Source organism: Cimex lectularius, unplaced genomic scaffold (genome assembly GCF_000648675.2).
Source record: "Cimex lectularius strain Harlan isolate CLEC.00 unplaced genomic scaffold, Clec_2.1 scaffold98, whole genome shotgun sequence".
In the NCBI taxonomy this organism is placed as follows: Eukaryota; Metazoa; Arthropoda; class Insecta; order Hemiptera; family Cimicidae; genus Cimex; species Cimex lectularius.
The window spans coordinates 487,365-508,719 of NW_019392897.1; the positions used below are offsets into that span (position 1 = coordinate 487,365).

General features: G+C 37.1%; 1 protein-coding gene across 1 annotated transcript in view; it reads right to left on the bottom strand.

The window, feature by feature from the left end:
- The window catches only part of LOC106664289 (chaoptin), a 382,618-nt gene that overhangs the window by 64,076 nt on the left and 297,187 nt on the right, over positions 1-21,355 (bottom strand). Inside the window, exons 5-7 of the mRNA XM_014389884.2 lie at positions 12,856-12,966; positions 10,067-12,548; positions 1,227-1,725 (exon numbers count right to left, since the gene is read on the bottom strand). Coding sequence (XP_014245370.1) covers positions 1,227-1,725; positions 10,067-12,548; positions 12,856-12,966 — 3,092 coding nt within the window. The remainder of the gene's footprint in view (positions 1-1,226; positions 1,726-10,066; positions 12,549-12,855; positions 12,967-21,355) is intronic.

The following is a 21,355-nucleotide window of genomic DNA, read 5'->3' on the forward strand; positions in this document are numbered from 1 at the left end:
TATTTGCAAGACTTAAGCGGAAAAACGCCAGCTGTTTATAACTAGCTGAATAAACTGGGTTATTGCAACCGTGCTGGAAAAGTAAAGCTAGCAAGCCCGATCAAATGGTCCAACTCGTAAAACCTAGGCAGTTGAACAACTAGTAAAACAAGGTGTGAAAGCTTTCACTTCCGAATTAAAAAAGAAATCTCCCTTATATAGGGTGTATTTTTGCTCTCTACAAATATAAGGTGGGAAAAAGTTAAAAAATGATATCTTTATGATAATCTGTACAAATAAATAAATAAATGATATATTCAGCATGAAGGTATAATGTTGTTTTTTGATAAATAGGCTTTTTTTTCAAAACTCTTCTACCACTTTTATCTTCTTCAGAAATGTTTCGGGCCGACACTCTACCTCTCCTCAAAATTTTGCAATAAATAAGTAATAAGTAATAATAAATTTCTTGTCTTCAGCAAATATCGACCCAAAACTTTTTCTATTTTTGTGTGGTGGTTAGTGACCGTTAATCGATAATTATTCAGAAATCGTGAGATGCGGTCTCTTTTTCTATTGTGAGATTTTTCTTTTTCTCCTGCTTGTTAATGAACCAGTAATTTGATCGTTAACGTTAATTTTGGTCTGCGTATGTCCTTGCTACTTCGGTATGTGGACGCTTTATGGTATTTTTGCAATTTCTTTTAAATTTTTATTTATATATTATATATAAATTTTTTTTAAATATATTTTTATTCAAGGGGCTTCCAGAATAAAATTTAATTTCTTCTTCTTTCTTCTCCTTCTTCGTTATAATTAACATAATATTAATGTTATAAGAAAAGGACAATGAAAAAAGAAAGAAAGTTCATTGTCCTTCACTCCGACAATGAGTGCAGATTCCTATCCACGAGTGAAGAATGACGTTTCTTGGATCGCTGTCGCATTTATCCGAATAGCGGGGATTCGACTAATAAGAAAGTGGGCTATATGGTGATGTCACGCGTTATGTGTGTCATAAGAGGAAGAGAGGGAGATAAAGTGTGTTGTCGCATTTTGTTCCTTTTTATTTTATGTAGATGGCAGTTATGGCATAAATGTCAGTTACAGAAGTTGTTTTGTAAAATATATTTTACTTCTGCTGTAGCTCTTAGTTTACATAATTAATTCATACACAATGAATTCATAAAATTGGCTAAAAGTTTAGAATAAATAGCTAAATATCAATAAAGGAATCGATAGATTACCTGATATTAATTTGGTACCGATGTTCTCCCAACCGGTGAGATTGAAGTAGAACGTATCCGGGCTGAGGGATGTGATTTTATTGTCTCTGATGTCAAGGGTAAGGTGGGTGACGTGCCCCAGCCCGGAGAGCAAACCCAGCGGCAGCTCCTCGATGGAAGTGCTTCTTATGGCCAACACTGCTTCTCGCGCCAGGCCGATAAGTCCCGTCGGCTCGATTTCCTTCAGGGCCTCCCCCTTGATCTCTAAATAGGCCAACTTGGAAGATAGCTGAGTCAGCTGGGAGCTGAGGCGCTTCTCAAGCACCCGGACAGTCAGCCTCGTCAGGTAAGGCAGCGAAGACAAAAGTACACCAAGTCTGTGGCCGCTCTGCATGCCCAGCCTACGCAGCCATCTGCAGCCCCAGAATGCTTCGTTTTCCACCCTCTCCAGCGAGTCAAGACCGTCCATCTCCAAATATTCAAGCCTGCTAAGGCCAGTCAGACTTTCTTTTGTGAGCGCCTTAGATCAATAGAAAAAAAATAAAATTAACATTTATAGAATTGTGTTTTTATAGAAATTGAAAACATCCTAGGAATAGTTTTTTGCACCAAATGTTTTTTTAATATACCGAGTTTTTCACCTCCTATTATCCTCATATTATTTTATTTAATTTTTTCATGATGCATTCTTTAAGGTTTCTTAAAGGACCTACTCCCTATATGCCTGTTCTTCCAGCCTACCCTAAAGAAAGGACTCACGCCTCCACAGCTCAAATCCACTTCTTTATTTTACTTCATATATAGTCTTGAATGTATGGGAGGATACTGAACGGTTCTAAATTTGGGGTTTGAACACCAAGCTCTAAAATGTTTTTTTAAAGGATTTTACTGTCTTCGGTACTTAGATGATCAGGCAGAAATGTATTAAGAAGCCGCGTGTTGGGCTCGGACGAAAAATTCCCGTTAACACAAAGAATTTGTTTAAAAATTCATTTATTTATTTACAATGCTTTAAATATGCTACAAGTAAAACTGTTGAAAAACGAACATGTGGGAACGTGCACGGACACACAATAGGGGATGTGTAAGGTATGAACGGTGACAATTCAGTGATGAGATAGTTTAGTTTACCAACAAGGTGAGAATAGTGACGTGCGATATCAGAAAATATTCGATACCAGTACTCGATACTGGTATCGAAAGAAATATTCGATACCACCCAAATATCGACAGAAAATATTCAATACTAACGAGTACTTACTCATATGAGTAGTTTTTCGTTTATTCATAAAATTATCAACTTCATATTGTGGACTTTAGTTAAAATACGCTCATGCTTTAAAATAATCAAGAAATTGCAGTTTTTTCATTTTTAAGTATTTCATACTCAAACAAGGAAAAGCAGCCAACACATTTCAACATATTTCATATTTCAATTTTATCGTTATATATCAATTTGAAAAATTGATCAATGGGTGTTTGGTTTTCAAATGTTTGACAAAATAAGACGTATTCTTACTGTATTCCTCAGAGTTTACAAGATGCCGACGATTCAGTTTTCTTAGTAAAATAACCTCATGCCTTTCTTTTGGGAGGAGACTTGATTAGGTACTAGAAATAAGGCGAACACATTTTAAGGACTTGAAGACAAAAACATTTTATAAGAAATGATTGAAATTGAAAGTGCGCGGGAAAGAAGTATGAGTTACCAGAATTATCAACAGAGTAACCAACCACCAATTATAAGTCTTTATTAACGGTGTTGGCTTACGTTTTGTCTGTGAAAAAGTAATATGTAATTAATTGAGCATAAGAGTCTAGGATTGAGTTTTCTTTTCTACAACCATGTTGAATAACGGGTGATTTAGTATTGAATTCCATAAACAATTGTACCCTTCATTTAACTAACCTTTCAAAAGTTTTTTGCAGGCATGAGACCAAACAAATTGGGCGATAAAGTATTTTCAGCAAGTTTGAATGGGAACTAATATATAATCTTTCCAACTGGCTGGACTTTCCTTTTCTTTCCAAATTGAGTTCAAAAATTCTTTGCCTTTTTGTATGGAAGATTAACCCAACATTTGATAATGTATTTTATTTTTACCCGTTAGAGTTTTCTTTGAATGTTTAATTGTCATGATCATTTTAGGATAAAGAAAGAATCTAATATAGATTTGAAAAATCGCTTACCTCTAGCTACCTAACAATGTTTTTTGACCATAGTTTAACTTGAATGATTATTATTTAAAAATCCATTGTATTTAGTGGTCTATTGACCAAATTGTATCTTTCAATTAATTAATCTTTTTATGTAAAGTTTTGGTTGAAATGAAAAAGTTAGTGTCACGAGTGGGATTCGAACCCACGATCTTCTTTTTAAATAATCCTTTTATGTGAGGTTTTGGTTGAAATGAAAAAGTTAGTGCCACGAGCGGGATTCGAATCCACGACCTTCGGCTCAATACGACGCTGCTCTAAACACTTGAGCTGTCGTGTCACAAAACTTCGGAAGTAACGATAGCTTGTGACACTAACTTTTTCATTTCAACCAAAACCTTACACAAAAAGATTATATAAATATATTTTGTACACTAGACACAGCGTTGACTGCCTCAAAATATATATTTTCAAAATCTATCATTTTCTAAATTGTTTTCCAACAACAGTCCAGTCAAATTGGATGATTCACTGCTGATTTAATGTTTGATAATAGTGTAATTACGATTTGAAAATAAATTCCGATCCTCTTCGATCGTGTTTAAATCTTTAAGACTTAAGCCGAATTATTTTATAAATTCAACTGTCAGAATAGTCAATTGTCTAGGGGTTGGTCGTAACACATAAATTATGAAAGATAGGTATGAAATAAACTTGGATTTTTTTAGGAAAGAAGCAAATTACATTTTAAAATATATAAATCTACATAGGTAGAAACCCATCCTGGTTCGAAAAACTTTAATAATTTGCGTAATGTTGTTATAAAGTCTAGTCGAAGGACTTCATAGCACAAAAAAGGCTAACTAAAAGTAACGCTTCTGATAAAAGAAATGGAAAAAAGTGGCCGTTATTAAGTCGAGCTGAAGGGCCCGTAATCCGGCGGTATAATGTAGGTTTAACTGAGGGCATAGCTCTATCTTTCCATCCTCTTAGCTGAAAAATAAGAATGTATAACATGCCCCAAACCGTCAACCTACCAGTATTAAACCTAATCTTCATTTTTACTATTACTTTTATACGGCAATGTACACCCGAGCTTGGGATGGGGCCGTGGTAAACTGAACTCGGCGTGACACGGGTGGCTTTTTATTTTACGCCGGCTGCAATTTGACTGTATAATTTAAATTTTTTATCTAAACAAGCCCTGGGTCAGGTAGGGGAGAAAAATAGACAAAGAAATGTTTGCAGTTATTTCAATTACATGCATGAAAATCCAATTTTTAATAACTTAAGACAGTTCACGAAACTTCCAGTTCGTTCAGGGTGTTTGTGTTTGAGTGGATAAACAAGCAATTGAGTTTTTTAAATAATGGGTTAAAACCATGAGGACATACATTTAAAGCAATTTCAATGAAAACCATCCCAATTTAATTTATTGGACGTTGAGACAGCCATCTTTCTTATCATAAATAGTTATATCGATTACGTTCTTCACCCATTTAATTATTATAAGTACTAAATTATCTTAGTATATATCAGTAGGATCAGTAGGAAATTAAAAAAGATTTTTTCGCAGAGTATGGTGACCAAAAAGAGAGCATGAAGCGGGGAACACACTTACCCGATGCAACTCTACGCGACGCTACCCGATGCTACCCGACTCCTTGCCACGTTTTGGTAGGGTGTGCACATCTGTGCGACGTCATTTATTATTATTATATTATTAATTTATTATTTTNTGTATTTGTTATTATTATATTTATTATTTTTTATTATTAATTTTTAAGGGCGCTTGTAATTAATATAACAACAATAATACATACAGTTTGAAATAAAACATGAGTGTACGGTTCTTTTGTCTTCGACTGTACTCGATGCAACCCGACGAAAATCTGGACCGTGGTAGAGTAGGGTAGCGTTGCCTACCATCGGGCAGATGTGCACGGGGGTAATACAATCTTATGGAAAATTGGACTTTGGATTTGCATCGGGTGGCTTCGGGTAGCGTCGCATAGCATAGAATCGGGTAAGTGTGTTCCCCGCTTAAGGCTCAAAATCGAAATGACGAAATTAAAACAAGAAGGTAATGAAACGACTATTACATTTTTCAATACGTTACTAAATTTATTATAAAATAAATGTCCGTACGTTCCGGGGGACGTCTTCAATGTCATTGAAGGGGGTCGTTCCTTAGCTAAAAATAAGATACAAAATAAGATCAAAAGGAAATGGCATCGTACGTGGGTCGGATGGGCAGAGATAAATATCAAGAGAACGGTCATGGAAGGCCCAAGGAGGATTTGAATCGTAGAAAAGACCTGATAGAGAATATGCCAAGCGACACTGACACACGAATATTTACTTTTGGCCAAAGCCAGCGCATATGTCCAGCTTGAGAAAGGTCGATGTATCCCACCTAATTTAGGATGTCATTCTTTAGCTCCAGACAGAGAGCGTGTAGGAATGCCACCCGATATGAGAATTGTGCTTGCACGCGGCAGCTAGTATCTGGGTCCTCAGTTACGATTCTTGAAGGAAACAGGGTTGTTTTAAGGTATATAGTTGTGGTGGCTTACCACCTTCTCGACGAATGCGACACCTAGCGGGAAGACCACCAAATTAATCACCAGTTCAATTAAGGATTGTTGCTTTCTGTTGTTATCTAACTTATAAATAAGAATGTAATAGCGGTTTAACATAACATTGTAAATTAATTGTATTATATTGTAGATTGTAAATAAACATAAACGAACTGTATAAAACTTTGGAATAAAGAGAAAACGAGAATCCAAGGCAGCCACTTCCCGCTCCCCCGAATTCATACCGCCGAAATACCTTTGGCTGCCAAGGATTAAGAAACACTGTTTTTGTAAAAACTAAAAACGCAGTCACTAATCTCTGTTCAACGAAAGAAGACATGTCCATCGGACCGGCGAAGAATTCAAGTCGATCTCTGCAGGTACGTCTTGCCCATATCTTCACCGGCTCTTCTTGAGTTACTCAAGAACTAGAAATTCCACTTGGAAGACTAGAAAGGACGGACCCACGGGTCGTACGAGCTCACGATCTCCGGGGTGCCCGGTACAGTCGGACAGGTGGAAGCTCTACCACTCACTCAACGGTCCTTTTTAGGGCCAAAAGCCTCCTCGCCAGCTCTGCAGAGCCCACGAATTAGGGAGTGCCCTTCTCATCTGCCTGAAAGGGGTCTTGTGCCGTAGAGCTCACGGTTGCAGGCTTCCCGGTAGGGCAGAACAGTTGAGACCTTCCTGGGTACAATACCGGCCCTTGTGAGGGCCCGCAAGGTTTAACAGCGCTCGGAAGGACCCCAACAAATAGTATTAATAGATATCTCGTTTTGTGTATACTGAGAATGAATGTATTTATTAAAATACGTGTGTAATGTGAGAGGCTGATAGTGGAATATAACGTAACCCATGATCTAAATGAAATTAAATGTATAACATAAAGGAGCAATATTTCAAGTGTACCCAGCCATCCCTAATCGAGTGAATGATATCTAAATAAGAAAAAACGTATTTAAGAGTGAGTGACAGCATGAGTGGTCTTAGATTTAAAGACTGATGCGTTGAAGGCTTGAATGTCTTGGCTGAAGGTAACCGGAGATGGTTTGGCGTCGGGACGGTTAGGACCGAGGGCTAATCCCGAAGGGCCATAGCCCAAGGTGGACGATCCTCGTGGCCTGCCGGTAATTTTTCTTAGTACCTACTCTTACGATGGGTGGTACAGTGTGGACAAGGCGGGAGGCGCCTGAAAAGGTGAACCTCGTGAACTCGTTCACTTCCCTTTCTCAATCCGGGTTCCTTCTCTCTCCTTCTCTTCTTTGCGACCTCTCCCAACCCTTGGTTACAAGGGGGGTTCCAGGTGCAAAATAATGGTGCAGCCTTGAGGGCGTGGCAACCTCTCTAAAGCATAAGCTGTATTCGTGTCGGCCTCCGGGTCGGCAGGGAACAGCGGATGCTTTATCAGAGGCACACGAGGGTTAGGGTACCACAGCCTGTCTGTATAGCCACTGTACTACGGGGTAGCAGAAATGTTCCAAAGTCCAGCCTCTGCTACATTGGGAATGGTACGTGGCACGGTAATGGTACGTGGTGAGGTTTCTGGCGGGTACTTAGAGAAGAGAATGTTCTTCTATCTCCCGAATACTTGCGTATGACCATCGTTATGAGCCCGGCCTCACGGGATGGGATACGAAGTATCGGACAATCGAAGTGTATAGCGTTGAGGACGCTCAGACTACGCTGACGGAGTCCATCGAATACGAGAGAAGTGGCGGATGGGAATGGATAGTGGTTCGTTGTGCCTACTCGAAGTATGTAATGCACACGAATGGCGTCCTTTACCGAAGGCAGTCTCCTCTAGGGGGTGGTTAGCAATTCCACTTTAAACAAAACCGCGGCCGGAGCGGATCCGGAAATTCTTACGATGGAGCAGCCCCAATACTCTTGGAGATAGAGTAGCCTATAGAGAGAGATAGATAGCCCTCTCTATCTAGGGAGTGCGCGGGAAACCAGGCTAGGTAGCCGTTTGCACGCGGCATACGGTTTGATGCTCAATGCGGACCCAACCACTCACAATGGGCAAGCGGGGAGCGAGGCTGTCTTGGCTCCTCTGGGCTGGGACATCTGGGAGAATAAACGTCCAATAAGACCTAATCGGCCAGGTGCGGACGTTAAAAATCCTCATTGTCCTTTTAAGGACGACCGAGTACCTACTCCCGACCTTTAAATTTAGAAAGAAAATCAATATAAATTTTCGACCATCATAATAATTCTAAACAAATTATTTGTGACAGTGGTACTGCAATCTAATTTGGAGAGATGATCCATTTGATTTACTCTAATAATGTGAGTTCGGCAAACAGCGACATAATGTAAACAACAAAGGCAATTAATAGGTGTATTCACGATTTTTGTCTTAACCCTGTTACCTCTGGTAGGTCGTGTTAGATCGAGAAAAATGATGACGTAGACTTGTAAGAATCGGCTAGTTAACATTGCTCGATCTAACAAGCCAGAGCCTATGTTAGATGTTGGGTCGAAAATATAGTCACTTTGCTATCCGTTAGGGCGTAGGTAACCAACATGACAGCCATGAATTTAACAGCTGTTTTTTGTTTACACGTATTTTTATTCTTAAATACGCATGAATTAAATCAGACTAATAAATTTATTTTGTTAATTTCTGACCTGTCCTTATACTCTCATTCATAGTATATACATCCTATAAAGTAGTAGGCTGTTAGACGTTAGTATACAAATTAGGTATGCCGGCACGAATTGAAGCGAGTCATTTGTTAGTACTTTTCGAGTGCAAAGATATCATTTTGAATGAAAGGGTTGATTAATTTTCCTTTTTTTATTACTTCTGGCATCTTACAATTTAACACAAAAGAAAACCAAAATAAAGAACAAGCCTTTAAGGACTGTTATAGCTTTATTTTTGGTTCTACCAATCACCACAAGCAATATTGCGGAAAATTAATGTTTAACATTGTAAGAAAAGAAGGGGGCATTCACAATCTTACTGGACATGTTTCTATTCGAGTTAACAAGAGTTAACATCTTAAAACATCCTGAATATTCCTAATGTTTTCTTTAGTGAAGAAGGAAATTATTGGAATTAACTACCAAGCAAACGAAACACGTTTTTTCAAACTTTTTGTAACTTTGTCATATTTTGACGAGATTAAATCCGATTGCCCCTTTGTTTTCAAATGTAAAAATTCTTTAAAATGATGTGTCAGGATGTATAGGGTCGTATTTACAATTTTGAAGTTGAACTTGGCCTGCGGTACCCTGTATCATTTTTCCTCAAAAAAGGTAATAATTTGAAACTAGGCTAAAAAGAATTAAACACGTTTTTTTAATAGAGCCATTGGTTCAAGAGAAATTCAGCCGGGCCATCAAAAAACGACACCCTTTAGGCTGTATATACAATTTACAAAATATATACAAATGGAGTGAAATATTTTTGTACACTCTCAATTAATCAATACTAAATTCGCAGTTATGAGGGAGAGATTAAAGCGATAACAGTTCTGCCTGGCGTAATCTCAGAGCTTCTTTATTTCGAAGAAAAACGAGCCTACGTGACCGACATAAGACTGTTTCTCAGTTTCTGTTAGGCTCACTTTATAAATGAGAAAACCACTACTGAAGAATTTGCATTGTTACATTTACAATTCACTTGTTTCACTCGTCGCATCAAAAATAACACATTGGATATGAGTAAAATTAAATTTTTGCTATATACAATTCAAATATTTTGTTTGCACTACATAGTGAAAAACTTTATGTTGCTTTAATTTAAGTTTGGTTAATAGCACAAAATTGAATGAAAGCAGATTGGTGATTGTTTTATTAATCCCAGGAGAAATAATTTTTTATATTACGTAAAACTAATTATACCTAAATTTAATTAGGAGGTGAACACAATTTTTTCGTATTGTCAGACAGACGAGTAAACAACCAATTCAAAGTTATAAATACAGCGCCGTTACATTTTACATAAGTTCTCAATTAATTAAATTGACATTTATTTATATCGCACAGTGTGAGGGATTTATAAAATTTAACCCAAAGCCTGGAACATTTTCATCAAAACTTTTCAAATAACTATATAAGTCTATATAATTTATTAAGTCAGTGTTAATTGGAAAATTGTACGTTTTATATATTTACCTTAATGGGATTGAAGGAGATGTCGAGGTTTTTAAGAAGTGGCAGTTTTATCCATGCGTTTGAGGGTAGAGTGGTAAAACGGCAGTGACTGATTATTAAGGTACGTAAGTTGGGAAGATATTCGACTATAGGTCGAGGAAGATCCGTGATCGCGTTGTCGGAGAGGTTCAAACTAATGAGGTTCGGAAGAGGAAGAACGGGGGCCGACTTGAGTCCAGTAGAAGCCAAATTGAGTGACCTCAGGCCTTGCAAGTAATGGAACAGTTCTTTGAAGTTAGCTCTCACCCTGTTTCCGCAAATGTCCAGTCTCAAAAGCCCACCGACACTCGTAAAAACGTTATCCGGCACTAGGGTGATCCTGTTGTGGCAGAGATTTAACGTCGTGAGGTGCGGCGTCTCTGGAAAAACTGTGCTGTCGAGATGTTCTATTTGGTTGTGCGAAACGTCCAGGAGCCGAAGCGTGAAACCGACTTCGCCGAGGGAAGCACTTGGTACAGACACAAGCTGGTTGTTGGACAAGTCTATTCTCTCTAATTTGGTGTTTTGAAAAGCGTCCCTCGGGATTGAGCGTAGATGGTTGTAAGACAGGTCCATCACCCTGAGGTTCACTAGATGTTTGAATTGCTCCATGTGAAGCTGTTCGATATGATTGTGCGATAGGTCCAGAATCTGAAGGCGGGGCAGACCGGCAAAAGCCCTTTTTCTCAATTTTTCAATTTTGTTGTGTTCCAAAGCCAATGCTTCTAGGTTCTGAAGACTACTGAATGCCGACTCGTCTAATTTCCATATGTGATTGTAACCTAGATATATTCTTCTGAGGACATCTCCAATCGTCTCGAAAAATAGTTTGGGCACTTCGGACAACACGTTATAACTCAAATCCACAGAACTAACAAAAAGTCCACCAACAAAGTCTCCCGTTTGTAAATTCATTAGTGCATTTCTAGAAAGGTTCAAAGAGAGAGGATGATCCGCGTTTGTCACGTTGAAAAAAGACGCTAAACTAAATTCATGCAATTCGTTGCAATGTAGGTCCAGTTTGAGAAAATCGTGTATGCTGCTGAAAGCCTTGAGGCCGATGTTAGCGATTCTATTTTCCGAAAGGAAAATGGATACTTTATTTGGTAAATTCGTGAAGGCGTAGGATTCGATATTGGATATTTGGTTGCCGGCGAGAACTATGTACTGTAGCTCTTCCAACCCATCAAATACGTTGGATTCAATGATTTGGAGATGGTTGTATGAAATTCTCACATCCCTTAGTTGTCTATGTATTTCAGAATTGAACAGACCGAACGGAAGTTTACATAGTCGATTTCCGTCCAAATTCAGATACCTCAAATGCTTGAAACTGGAAAGAGCCGTGTCTTTGATAGTCCTGAAGTTGTTGTTATCTAAAGCCATCCACACAATAGAAGACATAGGACGCAAGGAATCCTCAGGAAAGTCTTCCTGGTACAAACTGAAGCTTATTTCTAAACTTTCTAAACTATTAGAGACGTCAGTGAAAGCCTTTTCATGTAGCTCGGTGATTTTATTGAACGATAATGAAAGTTCCCTGAGGTGAGGCGTGTGATGGAAAGTATGCTCGTGAATTTGTACTATCCTATTGTTCATAAGTAGTAGCGTATCTAGCCTATGTCCCCACCCCAAAAAGTCCGCTTCTGCAACGTCTCTTATGTAATTGTAGCCGAGATTTAAATGAGCGAGCTGGTTGCATTTTTTCAAAGCATGCTTTGGGATTTCTTCCAACTTGTTTCTGGAGAGTGATAAAGCATTTAGACTTTCAGAGAATGAGCTAAAAGCGTCTGGCTGAATGACTGTGAGGTTGTTGGACGGTATGTAAAGATATTTCAGTTTCGTCAATGTGCTAATCGCTCTTGGCACCTTTTGCAAACGGTTTCCCCCTAATTCTAGGTACTCGAGGGAATTGCCAAGACCTTCAAAAGCTCTTTCGTTCACAGTTTCCAGTTTGTTCATAGAAATGGAGATCCTTCCAATGGTCAGCCCCTTGAAAGCGAGAGCGGGTAGGGTTTTAAAATAATTGCAATCTAAGTTTAAGTCCCTTATCGTGACAGTACTGTTGAAAGCGTCTATAGGGACCGCCGTAAGGAAGTTGTCCCCGAGATCGAGTTTGTCGAAGTTCTTCTGAGTCTTGAAGCTGTAAGGCGGTATGGATTCTATATAATTGTCCCTGAGATACAACCAGGCAATTGCTCTCAGATTGTCCACCAACTCAACAGGGAATTTCCTAATCATGTTGTGCGATGCGCTGAGGGTCTGCACAGTCGGTGGAAGCGATCCAGAATCCAGGTGCATGATGTTATTCCTCTCCAGGCTCACGGAAACCAGCTTACGAAAATGCGACAAAGGGTATTCTTGGCCAAGATCCCTCAAATCGTTTTCGCCGAGGAAAACATTTGTAAGGCTATGCCTTAGTGTGCCCCAGTCTGTCTCCTCTCCCAAGGAACTAATACTGTTTCTAAAACAAACAAATTTTGTGTTAGTACGGGTGCTACACAATATGCTTTGATTTATGTTTTTTATACATGTCGAACGCTAAACAAAGAGAGAGAGAGAGAGAGAGAGAATGTGGTCGTTATATAAAACGCGAAACTTGAGAAATAATTCAGAAACTTTAGTCGCAAAACTAACGTCTTTCCGCGAGGAAAAAGAAAACTCTGAAAAGGGTATTCGCTAAGTTTCTCGAGTTAAATAATTTTGAGTTGAGTAAATTGAAGTGCCATTAGAAGAGGGTATTAATTATTTGAGACTTTACTTCACCTTACCCGTGCAAGTTGAGCCACTCCAGTGCTCTTAAGTGCCTGAGTGAATCTAGCGGAACTGCCTCTAACTGGTTGTAGCTAAGATCCAAGGATCTTAAGGCTTTTGAAGACGACCTGCAAAAGTAAAATATTAAATGTAAGGGTGTATCGTCAACTCGTTTATAAACGTTTGGGTTAACTTTTAGCCATGCATAATTTCTCAGGTCAATTCTTGGTTTGACTATTTGAGGGCAGCCGTTTTCCGTCTCATTCGCTGAGGCACTATTTACAGCAGGGCGTGTATTTCCACAGGGCTTGATTATTCGGCGTCAAATCTGTTTCAGAAGATGTGACGTTGAATTTAAATTGTCGCCTTTGGTCCGTTCTGCTCGTTTACCCTTTAAACAATGTTTTTTCTTTCTCAAATTTTCTCAAAAGAAAACCGTGTTTAGATTGAGGTTGGAGAAACAGAGAGGGTGGATCATGCCTTTGTACTATTGCCTTATGTACTTTATTCATATCCATACATATACATTAGCCAGAAATTTAAAACCGTAACAATAGCTATTTATAGAAAATATACATTTTTTTAAATCTGTCTGTCTCTGAATTAACTTTAAATCTCGTGTAACATTTATAACATCATCAATAGTACCAAGATAGAATATCTTATAACAAGATATAATATAATATAATTTTCCAGGGGCGTCAGTGGCCACAACGGTTTAAGCGATGACACAGCGCTAATCTATGTAAGGTAAAGGTCCCGGGTTCGAATCCAGCGGCCCTGCATTCGAATCCGACATACCTACAAATGGGCTTTGTTCAAAAACCTACTGGCACCCCGAGAGTTGATATAACCTCTGCTGTTGCGAACCCTCGTAATAAACAAACTATATATATATANATATATAAAATATACTGCTACAAAAAATGCTGGAGTACCTACGTTTATGATTAAAATGATGAAAAAATAATCTATGAAATTTTGAAATTGGCTATAAACGTATGAAAGGTTTTTTTAATACTAATCTGAATATTATGTACGCATGAATATCAAGATATTTACTCTTGTTTAATATACAACTAAATAGAATGAGTGATAATAAAAACATGTATATACAAAATGCAAAGTTTAATCAAAAAAGATATTTTTACTTCCCTAAGAGATTATTTTGTGTTTAAATAAAGATAAAATGAAAATAAGTTTAATATTGTGTTTTAAATATTTATCCTCTACTTGTGGCTCGTTTTCTCTCGGTGGAATTATCCTACTATAAAATTTTAATGAGTTGATAAAATGACTACTTAAACATTTACTTTTTACCCGTTATAGCCTGGAAGGCGCCACTTTTTATTTAACAATCTAGCTAAAGAAGACTTTAAACTTGCTCACCGAGAGGAAGCTGAAGGCGGATTAGACGCGCAAAACCCGGATTAAGAACGTTTCGACCGAGCGACGGGTTTGCTTCCTTCTCTACTTTTCCAGTGTCTCAAAACAAAAACCCTTTGCAAAAGAATGTCCTCTCGAAGTGTACGTACAAAAACCAAAGAAAAACCCTTGATCATATGAAAAAGAATGCGAACTTTTGGACTATCGTTCAAATAATAAATTTCAGTAGCTCCTAGAGAAATAGCGAACCTAATCTCCTACAAAAATGTACTTTAAGGTTAACTTTACTCTTTATTTATCTTTTCAGTATGAATTAATAAATTCTTTACTTACACAATTAATTTTTACATAATTTGCTTTAGCAGTCGTCGAGCTGCCATTTTATGGTTCTATTTATTATTTTTACATATTTTTATATTATCTTTATTTTTACACTAATTATCGTGCTAATTTTAATTTCTATATTTATTTTAATTTTGTTAAGCTTTTTTATTTGATTGATTTTTAGTCTTACATATTTGTATATTAATTTGTTATCATTATTATTTTTCATTTATTTATTAAACTAGTCACTTATTTGTGTTTTTTTAATTAATTTTCGTAGCGGACCATGATTTGGGAATGTTGAAGATTCAAATTAAGGTTCCTTTTTTTATAGGTTATATCAACCCGCGGGGTGTTTTTGAAAAAATAAACCATTTGTAAGTATGTCGCGCTTGAATGCAGGGCCGCTGGATTCGAACCCGGAACCTTTACCTTACAGTGATGAGCGCCGTTTCAACGCCCAAACCAATGCGGCCACCGACGCCCCAATGTTCCACTTAATATTCTTCTAAATTCGTTATCATGAGCTGCAGGGATGCGGGTGTAGAGGCCAGCAACAGTATAACACTGCATATATTAGTGACCTTATTTTTATTCGGTTACTGAGTACTCCAAAAGTCGCCCTCCAGGTCGTTAAGGAAGATGGAGAACAGTACAGGAGTGAATAGGCACCCTTGTATGACTCCAAGTCGGCAGGCAAGATCAGACGTCAGTGCTTTTTTAGCCAGATTAAAGTATCTGATCCCGCATAATAACTTTTAAGGATACTAATAATTAATTAAACTTTTTATGTTAAGATTTTTATCGAAATGAAAAAGTTAGTGCCACGAGCGGGATTTGATTGGCACTAACTTTTTCATTTTCTGAGAGAGGGAATCAAATTTATAGAAAAGCCAGGTCCCGGAACGAGCGATTCTATGTTCTGACAGCCTTAGTGTCTTCACTTCCCTTTAAAACTCTAACCTTTTATTCTCCCAAATACCTCATCATCATAGAAATAAACAACGACATAATACTTTCTAGTTCCCGCACTAAAATCTATTTCATGTAGGTTAAATCTCACGACACAAACCTTTTCAACAATAAAGTGGATCTCTAGGCCAAAAAAGCTGCTGTCACAGGGCAACCGCTTTATGAAATATCATCTCTGGACATTCGCTCTCACAATAGATAAGTCATTAAAAAGAAGTGGCAAAGAGAGTACGAATATTCCAAATTCACCAAAGTTCATCAGTCACTAGCATATGTTTGCAGATATACAATACTCCCTCCAACTAAAACCGTGGTTTAATAGCATAAATCGACCTAGGAGATTTTTTACATCCATATGCAGACTGCGTCTTAATCATAACAGACTACCCAATTACATCTATAAGATAGGAGTGAAAAATAGTGAATGCTGTGAGTGTGATGGCTCCAGTAGCGCCGACGCAGACCATATTCTACTCGCATGCGCGCTTTGCTCCGTAGGTAGAGAGAGAGAGACTATGCCATTTTACTTTCGAAAAGAGTCCCACTTCCGACTAACATGGTCCAAGTTCTGAGATTAGGCGATTAGGATGTTCTAGACACTGTATTCAACATTCTGACCAACAACGACCTGCCCATTTAAAGAAAGGAACAAATAGCACCTGAGATTGGATGGGGGGGGGGTCGCTGAGCCAGGGGCGGTCGTCTTTGGGTGTCGTTTGAGCACGGTATGGTGGGAACTAGGCAGGTTTAGCCACGGTTTGTGGGGGCACGTGGACTTTTCCATAGGTGTAAAATTGTAAATGGTTTTTATTTACATCCTCCTAAAACACCTGGAAAAAAGAGAAGAAAAAAAGGGGTGACCCGCTGTATCTCCCTAGGTGGCTGTGCGAGGCCGGCCGCCTGCGGCGGTGGCACTCCGTTTGTCTCACGGTAAAATAGGTATATGGCTAATGCCGCCAGGTTAAGCAAAAAAAAAAAAAATTAATTGAAAAAAGTAATTTGGTCAATAGACCACTAAATATGATAGGACTAATAATTCTTGTTGAAAGCCCGTAAGTGACAAATGGTAAAATAGTGCTTTCCTATCCGATCCAATGCAGCCCCAAAATCAAAAAAAAAAGAAAAAAGTGCATTTCTAAGTCGCATAAATTTATATTTATAACTAGCTGGTACCCGGATACACCGGGAAAACATAACATTCAATTCGTTTCGGAGCTACGTGGAAAAAAAAAGGAAAGGAAAAAAAAAGATGTTTTTCACTCTAATCATTTTTTTATTGTAAGCTTGATTACAGGATTATTAGTATTGACTACATCTTTGTTTGTCCGTTTTCCATATTGGAAACTGAAGTCGTTTGAACTCGAATGCCATGCCGGTTGGAATCAGTGGTATTCGTGCATGTAGTATGCCGTCACCTTTATGGGGTCCAATCAGAATTGATGTTTTATTTTAGATTGTTCATCCATTTTGTAATTGTAATCGTGTGCCCTTGCACATCTTCGGTTGACTGATGTTTCGTAGTAATGTAATTGGCACTCCAATTTTCAATTTCAGAATGTACAATAATTAGAATGTGTGTGTAGTGTTTAGTGACCGTTACTGGATGATTATTTGGAGATCGTGAGACGCGGTCTGGTGTGATGTAGGTTTTAGAAAAACATTTTCTTTATATGCCAACGTTTCGATCTTTATTGAGATGATTTTCATGGCCTTGCGTTGTCTGCATTTCAATCAAGCAAAGAGTATTCTGAAGAACATCGCCAACAATGAAAAGAAACTTGCATCGGCTGTCAATCAGGGAACTTTTTTGTTGAAATGCAAACAACACAAGGTATTTCCTACTCACATCAAAAACAATTTTAACTTCACAAATGCCACACTAACACAACCCAACACCAGAATTAACGACATACATAAGGTCACAATACATTTCAAAAGAAACATTGGCACTCTCAACACGACACACAAGAATGGCATAATTACGCAGAAAACAAACACTTTGAGCCCTGAAGATAATCTTAATAAAGATCGAAACGTTCTTACGATAAAAAAAATATTTGTCTAAAACCTACGTCACACCAGACCGCATCTCACGATCTCCAAATAATCATTGACTATTTATGTCTATTTGTATTCATTTATTTAACTTAAGACAGATAATGTGTCTCCATACAAAGTATAATACTATAAATGATTCTATTCTATGATTTTTCTTTTATTGCTTACTTTTTTGTCCGTCACTTGCTGAATATTGAATAAACACCGTTCTATCGAGGGTATTTAATTTCAGAAATCTGTATTGTGTTTATTGTCTTCAGTGGTTTTTTTTTTTTCTAGCGTATTTAATCTCTGGTTCATTCAAATCTGCTCACAAGCTTACAAACATTCACCAACGTCCAAATAACACATTGAAAGACTTCAACAGATTTAAATTATGCAAAATGAATGACACGCGTAATAATGATATAATGTGTTAATAAAACCTCTCTTATACAAATTCAAGGTTGGATACCTGGAGATATCACAATTCTTTCGACGCCATTTAAAATTTTATTTATATTTTCACTTGTCTGATGGATTGTTGGTGGGAAATGTCATCGACGTCAATCAGACAGAAAATATAGAAGGTTAAGCTAGTTTATTTTGAGGTCGTTCAATAATCTCGGAACCGTGAAATTGAAAGCAGGAGGCAGAACGCTGAAAAGGCGAAGCCATCAGTTCCAAAAAAAAAATTAATAACCAAGGGCGCTGGGGGAAGAACATGGCGCAGTCAATTATTTTCTGTATTACAAAGGGGTTTTGCCGCTGAGAGTGTTTGCCCGGTAAAGTTAACAATTCAAGGACCGTTGTGATTCTGAAAAAAAGCCGGGGGAAATAACAAGGGCGAGGAGGGTGAAAAGTGGTAAGGAGACTGAATTAGGAGGGGTATTTGCTGGTCCATTAGAGCGAGGCAATGTCCCGGTTACATGGACGGACACATACAGCAAATATTACCCCTTGGATGTTTAATTGTTTGGAAAAGAGAAAGAAGGATGGAGATGGCACATCCCTTTCCTTCGTACTCACTCCAGTCAAGGGTTGTCTCCACAAATTAACCCCTCCACTCTCGATTCTTTCTTGTTTTATTACTTAGCCACCCGCCACTCTATCTCTATCAGTCGGTCTCTATCCGATTTTCCAGTTGTACTTTCGCTTTAATATTTTTCTCAGTACCATTCTTTTTAGGATCAATATGACTAAATTATATATATATATATATNATTTCCCGTAAAAATCGGAACAGGGGACCCTGAAACTCGCTGCAGTGCTCGAGTACCTTCTTCAGATTGGATGGCATGCCTACGCGCTATTATATATCTTATATATAGATATATTATTATATATCTATATATCTATTATAATTTATAATAGATAATAATTAATAAAAATAATAATAAAACATATTTATTAAACACCGTCCTACTTTATTCTTCTTTTTGTTACTACAGTTTTTTCGGACGTTTAATTCGTTATAGAACACCCTCAACACATAGCCCCAATGAATTTATTATAGATGAAGTCATATTGATCCTAAAATAATATAATGTAATTCTTTAATTTTATATTTCCTTTATTTTAATTTAATTTATAATTTTTTTCTGAAACCTACATCACACCAGACAGCATCTCACGATTTCTAAATAAATATCAATTAACGGTCACTAAGCACCACACATTAATTTATAATTCCTTTATTAATAAAAATAATAATAACACTTATAATGCAAACAAAATACAAGTTGGCATCATTATCATTAAAACAAATACTCCCGGCAAAGATTACCACAACATGAAAATGTCATACGCTTTACGCTTCCTAAAAGAAATCAAATTCTACAATGAAATCCAGACTGACCTATAGTATTTAAAAAATTAGTATATATATAAATTTTGACTAGTAGATTTAGACTGACCTAAAGTATTTAAAAAATGTAAATATAAAAATATATTTAAAAAAATATATATATACAAATGTAAATAAATAAAAAAACAATAAATGTANTATATATATGCGCCACTTTGCGAAAGAACAAAATTGCTTTGGCCAAATTTGCCATAAATAGTGTATGGCAGAATCTTTTGCGCACCCAGATGTGCCTTTAGTATCGGGCTGCAAAGAACTTTGAATTCACCTATTAAAATTATGGACTTGGAGTTCTATCAAGAATTTGCATGACCCCTGGTACGTTTATTTTTTTAAATTCTGGGTATTGTGTTTATCTAAACTTATTAGAATGAATATAATTTATTAGCTTGAAAGTAAGGAGTTGCCTAATCCCGCCACCAGGAATATCGATTACTCTGGGGTGAGTGAATGTGACTAGACATCCATGGTTGTGGTATCATATTATACTGTTTGTTTCATATCTGATAAATAGTTGAGACAACAAATACAAATAAACAACTTGAGATACAAATAAAATGCAAGCTGTGTTAGGATATGGTCTTAGTTAAACATTATAAAAGAGTTGTGTGGTGATTAGTGACCGTTAATCGATAATTATTTAGAAATCGTGAGATGCGGTCTGGTGTGATTTAGGTTTCAGAACAACATTTTCTTTATCGTGCCAACGTTTCGATCATTATTGAAATCATCTTTAGGGCTCAAAGTGGTTGTCTTCTGTGTAATTGTGCCATTCTGCCATTCCAAACACTTTGAGCCCTGAAGATGATCTCAAAAAAAATCGAAACGTTGGCACGTTAAAGAAAATGTTTTTCTGAAACCTACATCACACCAGACCGCATCTCACGATTTCTAAATAATTATAAAAGACACTTGACTGCATAGAAATCACGCAGACCATACGGGCCAGGAGACCAAAATGATCGGTAACGACCAAATTATACCACGTTTGTTTCGTAAATATTTTTAATATGAATCTCAAAATCGCAGTTGACTTTATCGCTATTAAATTGTTCATCGTTTGGAAGCCAAAAATAGCGAGTTCTGAAGATGGACCAGGGACGTGGCCCGAAATGCAAAAGCAACTGAAACATATTGAATAAAAATAAATTGGTGTGTTAGTTAAATAAAAATAACCAACATTGAAAATTTAAAATATTTTTACCACCAAATTAGCTTAAAATTAACATTTTACGTATATTTAAATAAACTCCCTTCTAATAGGGGTACATGTAGGGAAAACCCATGTACCTAACAAACTTTAGAAAACGAAACTATAATACTTAGAAAAATGCAAAGCCCACAAAAAAGAGAAGAAAAATATCGTTACCATAAGTTGCTTATAAAACCATACTGTCTAGCCGACTAGCTTTACTAAAGTAAATGAATGCATAATTAATATATAATCTCATAGGTGGGGTGTGGCCCTTTTGCATAAAATTCAGGCTTGCCCTATTACTGAAAATGCCTTAAATAAATTCATATTCCACGCCTCTTGGGCTCTGTCGAGAGTTCATCCAATGTAAAAGGGATGAGTTCCCAAATTTAATTAATTAAGATAATTATCGATGAACAATTAGTTCTCTCACAATTACTCCATTTATCCGGAAATAAATTTAACAATCCCTACGTTATGCTCTTGACCCAACACAAATAAAGGGCTTTACCTTTGACGTTTTAAAGTATTATTTAATCCGGTCGCATAGGTTAAGCCCGTTCTAATCGAAGAGTTGACCCCAGTCAAGGCTGACGATAACGGTTCAATTTAATTTTAATAATGCAGTTAACACTCTCACCTCGTCAGAGGGGTTAACTCTTGAAGTAATGAATCATTATTTATAACATTTAATGTTATAACATTTTTTACATTAAATATACATTTTGAAGATAAC